At 34.4% G+C, this 13,805-nt stretch overlaps 1 protein-coding gene across 1 annotated transcript; it reads left to right on the top strand.

The window, feature by feature from the left end:
* Window positions 1-4,733: 4,733 nt before the first annotated feature.
* LOC140991629 (mitochondrial outer membrane protein porin 6-like) lies at window positions 4,734-13,592 on the top strand. The gene is made up of 7 exons (XM_073461709.1): window positions 4,734-4,890; window positions 5,218-5,296; window positions 7,048-7,115; window positions 7,514-7,624; window positions 7,795-7,881; window positions 12,508-12,716; window positions 13,072-13,592. The coding sequence occupies exons 2-7, from the start codon at window positions 5,248-5,250 to the stop codon at window positions 13,373-13,375; spliced, it is 828 nt and encodes a 275-aa protein (XP_073317810.1). The 5' UTR covers window positions 4,734-4,890; window positions 5,218-5,247; the 3' UTR covers window positions 13,376-13,592.
* The last annotated feature ends 213 nt before the right edge of the window (window positions 13,593-13,805 follow it).

Below are 13,805 nucleotides of genomic sequence, written 5' to 3'. Positions count from 1 at the left end.
GCACACAATGCCAACACTACTCTGACTGTTGTAAGCCGAACCACATGAGAAAATATCTCATTGAAGTCAATGCCTTCTTTCTGAGCATACCCTTTTACCACCAATCTAGCACGATACCGCTCCACTTTGTTATTGCCATCACGTTTGATCTTATAGACCCATCTATTTCCAATGGCTTTCCTCCCTTGTGGTAGTGTAACAAGATCCCAAGTTTTATTCTTGTCTAATCCTCCAACTCTTCTTGCATTGCTATCATCCACAAGGATACATCCGAGCTTTGAGTAGCCTCGTGGAAACTCGATGGCTCACCATCCTCTGATAATAGACAATATGCAATATTGCTTTCAGTGACATAATCTGAAAGCCAACCTGGTGGTCTTCTGTCTCGAGTTGACTGCCTCACATTGGAAACTTCAGACTCAACATGTTCTTGTTCTTCGTGCTCTGGTACTGCTTCACAAGAATTTTGACTTTCATCCGTCCTATTTTCCACCTGAAATATAGTAGTTTCTGAATTCAGTGTGTCTTTGTCTCCCTTTATTTTATCTTCCTCGAAGATAACATCCTTGCTGATGACAAGCTTGTGAACAGTAGGATCCCACAAGCGAAACCCCTTTACTCCATCAGCATAACCCACGAAGATACATTTTCTGGATTTCGAATCCAACTTCGATCTTTCTTGCTCATTCGACAGAACGTACACATGACTTCCAAATGTATGCAAATGAGAATAATCTGTTGGCTTCCCAGTCCACATCTCCATCTGAGTCTTCAGATCAATCGCCACTGAAGGAGAACGATTGATAATATAACAAGCGGTTCTGACTGCTTCCGCCCAAAATGACTTGTCTAGACCCGCAGTCCTTAACATAGCTCTTGTTCTGTCCAACAAAGTTCTGTTCATCCGCTCTGCCACTCCATTCTGTTGAGGTGTGTAAGCCGTCGTGAATTGTCTTTAGATGCCCTCATATTGACAAAATGCATCAAACTCGTCACTGGTATATTCTCGTCCATTGTCAGTCATCAGACACTTGATTTTCTTTTCAGAATCAAGTTCAACCCGCGCTTTGAAATATTTGAAGATATGGAAAACATCTGATTTCTTCTTGATCGGAGACACTCAACATCTCCTAGAGAAATCATCAATAAACGAGACAAAGTATCTCGCTCCTCATAGGGATACAACCGGTGCTTGCCAAACATCCGAATGAATCAGCTCCAATATGCTTTTGCTCCTGGCAGTAGAAGTACCAAACTTTAATTTGTGTTGTTTACTGGTAACATAGTGCTCACAAAAGGGTAATGACACTTTTGTAAGTCCCGGCAGCAGCTTCCGTTCTGAGGGAATTTTCAACCCTCGTTCTGACATATGCCCGAGCTTTCTATGCCATAACATTGTTAATTCTTCTCCTGAACCAATTGATGCAACAACTAGTTCTGCCTCTTTGTGTGTTTCTCCCAAAAGTACATACAGATTTGCAGCAACATTTTCCGCCTTCATAACCACAAGCGCGCTTTTCACAATTTTCATGATCCCGTTCTCGATACGAGTTTTGCACCCGATGTCATCCAATTGCCCCAAGGACAAAAGATTTTTCGTCAGTCCTTTCACATGTCGTACCTCCTGTATGGTGAGAATGGTGCCATCAAACATTTTAATTTTGATAGTACCGACCCCAGCGATTTCCAAGGCATGATCATTTCTCATGAATACAGATCCTCCTGAGACTGGTTCATAATGGTCAAACCATTCTTTCCGAGACGTCATGTGCCACGTCGCTCCTGAATCCATAATCCACGTGTCACAAAATTTGTGCCTGCCTTCTGCAACAGTTGCTGCTTCGCTGAATAATATTTCACCACTGCCTGAAGTACTGGCCACATTTCCTTGAGAACTTTTATCGATACTCGTACACTCTTTCTTGAAGTGCTCTTTACCGCCACATTTAAAGCAGTAAATATTTTTCTTCTTACTTCTCGACTTTGATCTACATCGTCTTTGACTCCCACTGGAGTCACGGTCCATAAATCTTCCTCTTATCATCGATAAAGCCTCTGCCTGCTTCGAGGTTACCAACCTGTCTTCTTTATTCTTGCGCCGACTTTCTTCTCCGAGAACCGCAGTTAAGACATCATCGAATCTTAGAAAGCCCATAAGAATATTGTTGGTTATGTTGATGATAAGTTGATCATATGAATCTGGTAGACTTTGAAGTAAAAGCTCCGCACGTTCATTTTTCCCTATTTTATGCCCCATGGAAGTGAGTTGGGCAAATAGAGTATTCAGTGTGTTGATATGGTCGGTCATCGATGAAGATTCCGCCATCCGAAGAGTATAAAGCCTTCTCTTTAGGAAAATCATGTTGTGTAGGGACTTGACCTCGTACATCTTTGTCAGAGTATCCCAGATAACTTTGGCTGTTTTTATCTCAGAGATACTTGACAAAACTTCGTCTGCTATAGCTAAGTGTAGATTGTCAACAGCGTTGTCATTCATCTCATTCCACTTTCCATCATCCGTAATCTCCAATAGCCGCCAAGCAATTCTCCTTTCTTAAAACTGCTTGTATCTTTATTTTCCACAGCATAAAATTGCTTCCGTTGAACTTTTCTATATCGTACCTGCCCGCCATTATGTCTACAACAATTTCAGTAGAGTGGACAAAATAATCCCGTCTTAAATAAAAAATCTCAAAAAAATCTTTTCTGATGTGGAAGATCAGTCTAGGCTGCAACCACAGAGCATACTCAGAATTTTATGAAATTTTAAACCAAGGCTCTGATACTACTTGTTGGTCCCACTTGTGGAATTTGAGATAATAAACCCGAAAATAAAGAAAAAACTGGACACCGAGATTTACGTGGAAAATCCCTAAAAATTATTAGGGTAAAAACCACGGGCAAAATGAAAAGAATTTCCACTATAATATTTTACGGTGTACAATCCACTCACTGTGTTTCCAAAGAGAACACACACTCTCTTAATACAGGAGAACAAACACCTCACAAATATTATAGAATGTTATAAGATGAGAGAAAACTCGAAGAAGAGATGATTTCAGAATGAAAGGGGAGCTCTATTTATAGAACTTCTTGTCAGTATGAAGACACGTATAAAACGCGTCTTCCATCTTTCCACGAAATTTCCGCCAGTGGAAATTTCCTTTTGCATACATTTAATACACGTTTTGACTGGCCCCATTTTGAAAAACTATTGCCGACATTTTATTTATTTAAACCAAAATAACCCACCTCTTCTTCTTCTTCAAAAAAAAGAAAAAGAAAAAGAAAAGCGATAATAATTAATAAATAAATAACGCACCTCTAATTCGATATTTATTTGTTTTGTGGGTATTGATAAACCCTTTAGTTATTTTATAAAGTACGTTGATTATACCAATATCTCAAATTTGATATGTTGAACGATCCAATTGTTATCAACATTTCCCCCCACTCGGAAAAAGGTATGAGTGGGAGTATGTCTCTTTAATTCATTTTGACCAAAAATTTTAATGATATTTATTAATCTTCACACAAGTTTTTTCTACATATATTTTTATATTGATCTAATATTTTTCGTAATATCGATCCAATGATTGAGGTGAATTTTGAATTATTTATTTATTTCGAATCATAATCTAGCTAAAATATATCTAATTTTAGCTTTAAAATTTTAGTCAAATATATGTTAGTTTATTATCATGAGATTAGCCATGAATTTGTGCCCAGATTTAAGTTCAGTAATACACACAGCCCACAATATCTATTTTGAGGACATATAGAAACCGTCAAAGACACCAAAATATGCATAATATATTCACCAAAAATGTTTTCTATCAAAATTGTAGTATAATTCATCGTTTTTTCTTATAATTATATTTTGATTCTCATTTAAATATAAATCAAATGAATTATAAAAAATTTTATAAGAAAGCCAACATTAAGCAAGGTTCACCCGCGAGTAACACAGTATTCATGACCACCCAATAGACGGGGGATTTGGGGAGAAGGGAGTGCATTCTGAAGTATTTAAAAAAAAGGATCCATGACTCAATTTACTTAAATGTCCTTGTGTTTTAAGTGTAAATATATCATTAAATTTGATTATATATATATATTTATTTTAAACACATAATTTATTCTCATCAGTCGACTCAACCTAAATCCTCTCCGTCGACCCCATTTTCATTTCCTTTCCGATTATAATTCTTAACACAAATCGACGTAATGACTAATAATCTGATAATATTAACATTTATTTCGATTTATTGTTTATTTTCATTGATCGATCGACTGATTGAAAAAGAAAATTTTGACCACGTTTTAGTCGACACAAGCGTGAATCGACCAAACTTTTGGTGGACCAATGGTCGATCATTGATTTGGTCAAAGACCAACATGTTGGTCGACCAAAGTTTTGGTCGATCAAAGTTTTGGTCTTTGACCAAGCTTTGGTCGACCAAACAATGGTCGACTATTGATTGTTGGGTCTATTCAATATCTCGATTTGGGGAAAAAAAACTCGTAAATTTTAATTGAGAGAAGATGTGTGTCGATTGAGAAGAAAAAAATAAAAATTAATTAAGTTTAATTGCTGTTAGTATAATAATCAAAAGTCAACTCCTTATTTTTTTTAAAAAAAATCAAAGTCCTTATTTTTTAAATACTTTTTATCTCAGCCCTGTTTTTTTAACTGACCCCCCAATAGACTCTCAGATTTGTTCCATTCACCATCACGGATAGGTAATGGTATCAGTCTGCCCGTTTCTAGTCCTGTCAGCTTACAGTTTAAACCCTCGTCTTTCCGTCTCTACCACCAAACCTCCATCTTTTCATTCAAACGGCCTTGTCTCGGTGGTCGTTGCTTGGCGGCGATTCTTTATTTCAGCCGTACGTTCTCTTTTCTACATCTGCGGCTTGATATTTTTCTGCGTAACATTTCTTATATAAACAGTTTTTTAATCGATTTTCAACGTTTTTTTTTCCTAATTTCAATTTTATGTTAGTTACTTGTGGTTTGTGGATTCTGTTTTCCATCTCAAGGTAAAATCAACGTAATCTTTATCCTTTGGTTTTGTGGTTGACTTCGATGTGGTACTTGCATTAACTACTATTTATTGTATGAATCCCTTTTTCTAGTTTTTATTTTCGTTTTGGGAAGTTGTGTGCCTCTGGTTATGGAATTTAACTCCTAGCTGTTTGCTAATATTTTTGCAGGTTTAACCTGAACTTTTTGTTCGAAAAAGGATGGCGGGCAGCCCCGCTCCATTTTCAGAAATTGGCAGGCGTGCTAGAGGTGCATTGTTAAATTTATTTATGTGTTTGAATTTTAGATTCCTTATATATGGGTTGCGTGAGCTATGCGATCTTGGATTGTTACCCGAGTATGTTTCAAGGTCTATCAAGTTTTATATGTACGATATGTTCAGCTTAATATACATGATATTTGCTTGGTGTGCTCCTCTGTGTTGGTTTTTTGATATTACGGTATTACCATAGTTATTAAGTGCATCTAATGCGCTGTGCGCCTTATGTAAGTGAGTGAAGCACACTAAACAATATTATTTTAAAATTTTGATTTATGAAGAAAATCGTGTTAGATTGCATATGTTTTATCATTTACAAGCTATTGAATAACTTTATGAACATCCTTTATAGCTCTGACAAATATAAATGACTGTAGTATTGGATACCATTTGAAGTACACAATCCTTTAATTTAGGGCTCTCCTAAAGAGCTCCTTTGGCTTTTAAGGCACACCAAGATGCGTGCTTTATGCCCAGGCATAAGTACATGTCTTGTGGGTTTTTATTAACTATTGGTATTACCAAGTTAATGAGAGTCCTGATTTCGTATTTCAAAGGAATATTATGTCTTTATGAAGCTATTGGTTCTGGTCAACTTTGATTTCATGGATTCTATAATTTTTTTAATCTTAGCCTGAAGATGAAAATAGATATGTATGAAAATGGTTGTGTGGTTATCTGTCACAGGAATGATTTTTGAATCACGGCATCAATTTATTTTGACAGAATCTATTGAGTTTTTCCTGTTAAGATTAAGAAGTGAAACTTCAAATTTGTGCTGATGTGTACTATGCACGATTCATTTCATTGCTAACTTCATATTTTTACTCTTGTTGGGCCATGAAAGATATTAACATGTTATTTTGGTCACAGGCCAATAAGATGGCTCTTGTGGGTTCCCTTTTCCTCAAGTATCTGTTATGTATTCTTTTTTGAGAAAAAATATCTCCGGATTTAATTATTTTCCAAAGCAGCTTATACACTATCTCCTGTGAAACACTTGGAGTTAGGGTCTTTTATGACTATATTATATTCCTTATCTTACATAATTCTGATTTTGTTCCCTCTAGATTGTCAATAGTATCAATTCAATTTGTTCGATGTAGTAAATATTTTGTTGTGTAATATAAAATGATGCTATGAGACAATATATAGTTTCACATAATGATACTTTGGATCATAAACATTACGCTAACGGCTAAACGACATACAAATTTGTATTTAACTATCTATGGTCTATGCCTCTGTGGAAGTTGATAGTAGCTTTCAGCTAGAAACTTGGTACTCATCATTCATATAAGGATATATCAAAGAATCTGTGGTCTTCATAGTTTTTCTTGTGATGTGCTTGATTGTGGCAATTTTTTATGAAAAAAAGATACTGGGGGACTATTTCTGTGGAGAAAAGTTTGTCAATGTTGATTAACTTTGCAATCGTATTTTTCATTACATAAAGCTGCAGGGAAGTAGCTATTGACAAATTAGAAGTTTCTCAAAATGTTTTCATGACCTCTGATGTGTTGGATAGAGAGCCTGGTTAACCATGGCTAATATCTTGCTTGAACATTGCTTTATCATCTTGGGTTTATTTTTTGTTGTAATGTTTTCTTTTATTTTTTCCTGCTCAAATTTGTAGTCTAGCAAGATTTACTGAACGTGTAGTATTTGAAGAGTACTGTTTTCTATCTGCCAGAAAACCTTTTTGACCTAATTTATTGATTTGAAATTTTTTTATATGCAGATCTTTTGACCAAAGATTACAATTATGATCAGAAGTTCATCTTGTCAGTCCCAAGCTCTACTGGAATGGTTGTATTGTCTTTTTAAATTCAATTTTGTATTTAAATCTAAGTCGGTTGTCAAATTACCTACTATTTCACTAGGATCTCGTGTTCAAGTTTCTTCTGTATTCTATGTTATTATGATCCTTATTTAAAAAAGGAACATTCGAGTCGGCCTGTTCTTCGTTGAGCGGGGCTCACTGGAGTTGGACTCCAAGGAAGAAGTTATTGATTTTAAATCAGTTGCATAATGTTTCCTCTCCTGAAGTAGAAGTTTAAAACTGTGTCAATATACACTAAATTGAAATATTGAAAGAACTCGGTGCTCGTCGAAATGTACACAACATTCTGAAATTTCTTCACATTTTCGTGTGTGAAACAATTAACTGTGTGAGTTTCTTAACTAGTGAGTTATATTTTTGACAGGGAATTACAGCTACTGGTATAAAGAAGGATCAAAATTTTATTGGTGATATAAGTACGCAGTACAGAAGTGGAAGGACTACTGTTGATGTGAAAGTCGATACCTACTCGAATGTAAGAAAAAGTTATCGAGATTCAGATTGACTCAAGACTTTTAGTATTAATGTAGGTTCATTTAAGGAGAGTACTTAAGAACTTATTTAGAAACTTTCTCTTCCACTCTTGGCTGGTTATCAGATCATTATATTTTCTATTCTTATAAGGAATATTACTATGGTTTTCAGGTTTTTATTAAGGTGACTGTAGATGATGTGTTACATGGGACAAAAGCGGCAATTAGCTTCAATGTGCCCGACAACAAGTCCGGAAAGGTACTAGCTTTGTTGTTTAACCATGTTGAATCTAAAAATAAAGCTTATCTGTTCAGTCATGAAGTTGTTAGTATCTTGCAAACATATATNATTTCTCATAATTTTTTTTAAAAAAAGTTATAATCCTCACAGTCTATGATCTATACATATATATTTGATGGAAAATAATTTAAAATTAAAAAATGTCGTCATTAAATCTTGAACTTATTCTTTATACTTTGGTCCTCGTTTTAGAATTTGTCGAAATCTTAGATTTGTTGTATATTATTTAACATGAAACATGTTGTACTATTCCAATTGATATAAACAGTTATTATTCAAATAAACTCATACAATAATTGATACATATAATTTTATAACTACTTACAAAAGTCTCATAGTAAATATATGTAATATAACCCAATAAAGACAACTTTATCTAAAAGACAACCATTCTCAGCACATAATTATTAATTGTTGATATCATTCATATTAAAAACATATGATTGTAGGTTTCAAAAAAAAATATGATTGCAGATTAAAAAAAAAATGATTGTACAACTTTATGTACATTAATAATGACTTTTATGGTTATTTATTAAGCGCTAATAAAATTAAAATAAAACAAATGTTTTCTAAAATTATGCAAGAACAATTTATGATTAATTTCTATTTTCTCCTTTCATTTTGTACAAGTGAGCAAATTCCGAACTCTTTAATATTTTGAATGAAGGAAACAAATATGCAATATTATATTCCCTGATGCAATGTGATAATTTAAAAAATCAACTAAAGTTGCCCGATGTATCTAAATCAATCATTAAATAAATAAAAATAAAAAATAATCCCAAAAAGTAAAGCAAAAATCACTTATGTACCAAATATTGTACGTTAATAATTTTCAAAATTTTAAAAAGACAAGTATTTTGCCAACTAAAAAGTTTTGATACATGTAAATTGGTACATATACAAGTGATAATTTTTTAAGGTGTAACATTGTTGTTATTAATCATTTAATTAATTGGCAACGGGGATTGATTTATTTTGAATTTTAGTATATTTTGTACCTTTTGAATGAAAAACTATTTTGTTAAATAATTTTTACAAGTTATATTTTTCATTTATTTTAATTTAATTTTTTTTATACAGTGCATTTATGACTTTCAACAATTGAGCATAATATACAGTTATACATTCAATTTTCTTGGTGCATTTATAGACTCATAGCCATTTTTCATTATCCATAAATTTTATATTCCCATTTTTACCTAATTTTTGGCACCCATTTTCCATCAAATGTCCATGCAATTAATCTAAACAACACACAATTTAAAGACAAAATAGAAAACTTACAGTGAAAAACTTTGTCATTCTATTCACACTTTATAAACAGAATAAATTAAATATAAATCCTCTTTAATATTTTTGGTGAAAAATATTTTTTTGTTATTATCAAACATCTATTCATTGTTTCTGTGTCATTATTTTTTAGATTTCCGAAGAACTGTGTTTCGACAAATGTTATTTCTCTGATTTTTTTCCTATTATAGATATAAAAGATTAAATATATATATATTCTCTTTTACTATTTTCAGTGAAAAATGTATTTTTATTGTCAAACATCTATCCATTTGTTCCGCATCATTGTTTTTAGATTTCTTAAGAATTAATTATCAAATACTACTCAATTTATGCTTATCATTGTTTTAAAATTTTCTTATAGTTATGTTGCAACAATATGGTACTTTTCTCTTAAAAAAACACTACTCTTATTCTCATGTGTTTTGAATTTGTCCTAAAGTCATAGGAAATATGTCAAATCAATTCGCCATGTCTATGGCGTATCTTAGCCGTGTCTAAGACGTATCCGACTGGTCAAACCTACAAAAAGTTAACGGCAGGGATTTTTCCTTATCGGACATGGATACAGTCGTATCTGTATCCGTGTCCGATAATTCAGAAAATATTTTTTAGGAATATTTGTGCTACATAGGGTGCAACATGATCTTGTGGTCTTTCAAGTGTGGATTCTGTAGAATTTTGTTCTAAAAACTGTTGTCTTTCTACGTCTTCTTCAATGGCTCTGTCCAAAACAATGTGAGAACGCTGTTGCCCTTCCCAATTCCAGGTGCTTCGCTCATCGAAAATAACATCTGTGCTTGTCACGATCTTCTTTGTGAGTGGATTAAATAATTTATAAGCTTTGGATACTTCACTTACCCCAAGAAGACACATTTTTCACCCTATCGTCACGTTTCTTCCTCTGCGATTCAACCAAAATTTTTGAAATGATCCGCAACTGGTTTTCGTCCACTCCAAGCCTCCTCCGGTGTCATGTTTTGAATAGAAAAAGTATGACTTCTATTCAATACATAAATACTCCAATGCACAGCCTCCGGCCAAAAATTCTTTGGAATCTTTCCTCTTGCCACAAACTTCTCACCATGTTGAGGATGGTTCGGTTTTTCCTCTCCGATACACCATTTTGTTGCGGGTATAGGCAGCTGTGAGTTCTCTTCTTATGCCTTGATCACGACAGAACTTTTCAAATTCTTTTGAACAATACTCTCCACCACGATCAGTGCAAAGAGTTTGAATTGTTCTTTCTGCTTCATTTTCAACACATGCGACGCAGCTTTTAAACATATCAATCGCTTCTAATTTCTCCTTGAGAAAAAATAAACCCAAGTCTTGCGAGAGTAGTCGTCAATGAAAGTAATGAAATACTTTTTACCTTCATTAGAAGATGGATTAACAGGTCCACAAATGTCGGAATACACCAATTCCAAGACTTTCTTTGTCCTCCATGATTTTTCTTGTGGAAACTGCTCCCGGTGTTACTTCCCAATAATACATTCTTCACACACATTGTTTGGAGGGACAATTTGAGGAAGACCAGTTACCATATTTTTCTGATATAGTGTCTTCTAGCCGTTAAAATTCAAATGGCCGTAACGAAAATGCCAAAGCCATGAGGTGTCCTCTATTAGAGTCATTAAACAAGATTGGAGAAGCAGCCTGTTCGAACCCATTTGAATAGCAACAATAGCACCTCTTGAAGGATCATATTTCACAAGAACCCTTTTTAATTGTTTTTATATATAACCCTTCTCTTGTAATTGACCAGCACTTGACAGATTACTTTTCAAGTTAGGAACATAAAAAACATTTGAAATTGTTTCTATGAAACCATTCTTGGTTCGAATATAATATCGCCTTTTCTCATGATGTTCACGGTAGAGTTGACTTGTGACCAAAACTTACTGTGAATCTAAAATATTCATTTAGGGAAGAAAAATAAGACTTATTTCCACACATGTGGTTGCTGCAACCAGTATCCATGTACCATACCTCTGCTTGAGGTTATTCATCAACTTGAGCAGCCATCAACAAGGTTTCAACTTCTTTCTTTTTTGCAAAATTTGACCTCTCTTTTTTTCCTTTATCATTAGGCAATTTAGCATAGCATTCAGAACAATAATGACCTTGTCTATGACACCTAAAGCACTCCACCTTGGATCTGTCAAATTATTGATTTCGGCTTCTGCCTTTATTTTGATAGACTGCTTGCTCTTTATCAATTCTGAAATATCCTCGTCGTCCTCTTCCTCTACCACCATCTCTATCACCTCGAATTCCTCTTCCTCTACCTCTACCTCTACCCCTACCCTGATCTGCTGATCTATTAATTTGTTTGTGATTATTTGAAACACATCAGTAGAGCAAAAAAAGTGGTAAAAACACAGTACAGGGAAATCTATTTGTAAAACAATAGCGAGATGGTAAGGTTGAAAACACGTCTCTATTGGAATTGCAATTAAAACGTATCTAAAATGTCCTGACCGGCTGAGTGACACAGTAATGATAAATAGCAGTTGAAATATCATCGATTGTTACCACAAAAGATTTATACAGTTTCGAGTACACTGCACATGGGCATTACACAGTCTTGTCTCTACACGTCGTAGATCACCTCAATTTTAGTTTTTACACCTACATATCACTATACTCTGGCTCTACATCAAAGTTCACTCGACCGATTGGCCATAAATGCATATTGTACGTTGTGATTCGTACATTTATCTCCCTTATTTACTCTAATATGTAAGTGATTGGCTCGTCAATAGTTCAATTGATTGGAATCCGAAGCTTTACATAAGTTTTTTTATGTGTGTTCTGAATTTAGGTAATATGCTTTGGTAAGATTGTTTCAGTGCTGTTTTCACTCTGTATGTGCATGCACAAAAGAACTAATACTCAGAATAAGACAAGAGCAAACTAGCCATTATAGAGAGTTGGCTTGTCTTAGTCACATATTGTCTATGTTGAAAGTTGTTTGCATTTGATTATCTTAAATGGTTGACAGCACTGTCGGGGCTACATACTTTGCTTACAACTTCTACTACTCTTCTGGCAAGCTCTATTGGTCTTGCGGTAGGGCAGCTATTCCTTTCCTGATTGACCGGGCTTTGTTATGCTTCCCGCTATGTGGCCCCTTGTTGGGTTCCGCCTAGGTTTTATCGTTCCTGTAACTCATGCACTAAAGCTATGCATAAGTTCAGGATTATAAAAATTATTGTATGTGTAGTTCTGAAAAATAACAAGTTCTGGAACAGTTAACCTCAACTGACATTTTCACATTTTCAGCTTGATGTGCATTACTTTCATCGTCGTGCAGCCATCAATTCCAGTATTGGTCTGAACCCAACTCCTCTTCTGGAGGTTGCTGCAGCAGTTGGCTCCAAAGATATTGCGATTGGTGGTGAAATTAGTTTTGATACTACGTCTTCTTCTTTTACCAAGTGCAATGCTGGAATAAGCTTCAACAATCCTGATTTTTCTGCGGCCCTTGTACTGTATGTTGCACCTTCTTGATTTTCTTACTTCACTAAAGTTAATCTGTTATACATGCTATATATTCTCACCCGCCCATCATCGACCCAAACACATTATTTGACCATTAATAACCAAAGTAAAATGAGCACTGCTACTTCAAATTTGAAGGCACATTTATCAAGCAGAGACAAGTTAAAAAGGAAAGTATTTTTCTGTGTAAATTTATATTGACGTGGCATCAATTGCATGAGTAATTTATTTGACCATTAATAACCGAAACCTTTAGTATTTTGGGTACCTTAAATGACCCTGATTCCCTATAGACAAAATTTGTACAATACTTGTGTTGAAGAAGTTCAATCTTCACTTGGACAGGACTGATAAGGGACAAACCATTAAGGCTTCATATCTTCATTCAGTAAATCCTGTGAACGGAACAGAGATAGCAGCTGAAATGACTCACAGATTATCTAGCTTTGAGAACAGTTTCAGCATCGGAAGTGTGCACCAGATCAATCCTCACACATTGGTGAAGACAAGATTCTCTGACAATGGAAAAGTTGCTATTTTGAGCCAACGAGAATGGAGGCCTAAATCACTCGTAACCTTTTCAGCCGAGTACGACACAAAAGCTAGCAATGCCCCAAAACTTGGCCTTGCTATTGCTCTCAAGCCCTGAATTTACTGTTAATTCAGCTGGATTTGAAATTTCATTACACACTTGAATTTTGATTCATTTTTTACCTGCCTCGAAGTGGGTTAAAATTTTCATATATTTTGTTGGGTTACTTGACCTTATTAAATTACTGTGGTAGTATCACATAATTGTTGCAAAAAATTGGATGATTGTTGTAACATGATTTTCCATGCCAATAATAATTTTTACCATGGGATTTTTGTTGGCCTTTTTTTAGCTGTTTTGTGCTTACGCAGCATGAGTTTTTTGGAAAATATTTTGTGCGACTAATTTTTATGTTTGGATCATGTGTATTCTCGCATTGTTTTTTTATTTTTTTTATCTAATTTATTAACTAAATAACAATTCTAAGAAAAAATTAAATTACACGGTATACAACAGTTTGATGGAAATTTCTAAAAATAATATGGAT

This window comes from Primulina huaijiensis, chromosome 13 (assembly GCF_012295235.1).
Source record: "Primulina huaijiensis isolate GDHJ02 chromosome 13, ASM1229523v2, whole genome shotgun sequence".
NCBI lineage: Eukaryota > Viridiplantae > Streptophyta > Magnoliopsida > Lamiales > Gesneriaceae > Primulina > Primulina huaijiensis.
Note: the sequence above shows the minus strand (reverse complement) of the source record. Positions and strands in the feature narration are given on the sequence as shown.

What these genes read in the sequence shown, in the direction of transcription:
- LOC140991629 (XM_073461709.1), top strand. Translation starts at nt 5,248, where the DNA reads ATGGCGGGCAGCCCCGCTCCATTTTCAGAAATTGGCAGGCGTGCTAGA. An exon ending in AAGTCGATACCTACTCGAAT is followed by an intron (nt 7,625 to 7,794) that starts GTAAGAAAAAGT and finishes TATGGTTTTCAG; the next exon opens with GTTTTTATTAAGGTGACTGT. An exon ending in TTTTCTGCGGCCCTTGTACT is followed by an intron (nt 12,717 to 13,071) that starts GTATGTTGCACC and finishes TCACTTGGACAG; the next exon opens with GACTGATAAGGGACAAACCA.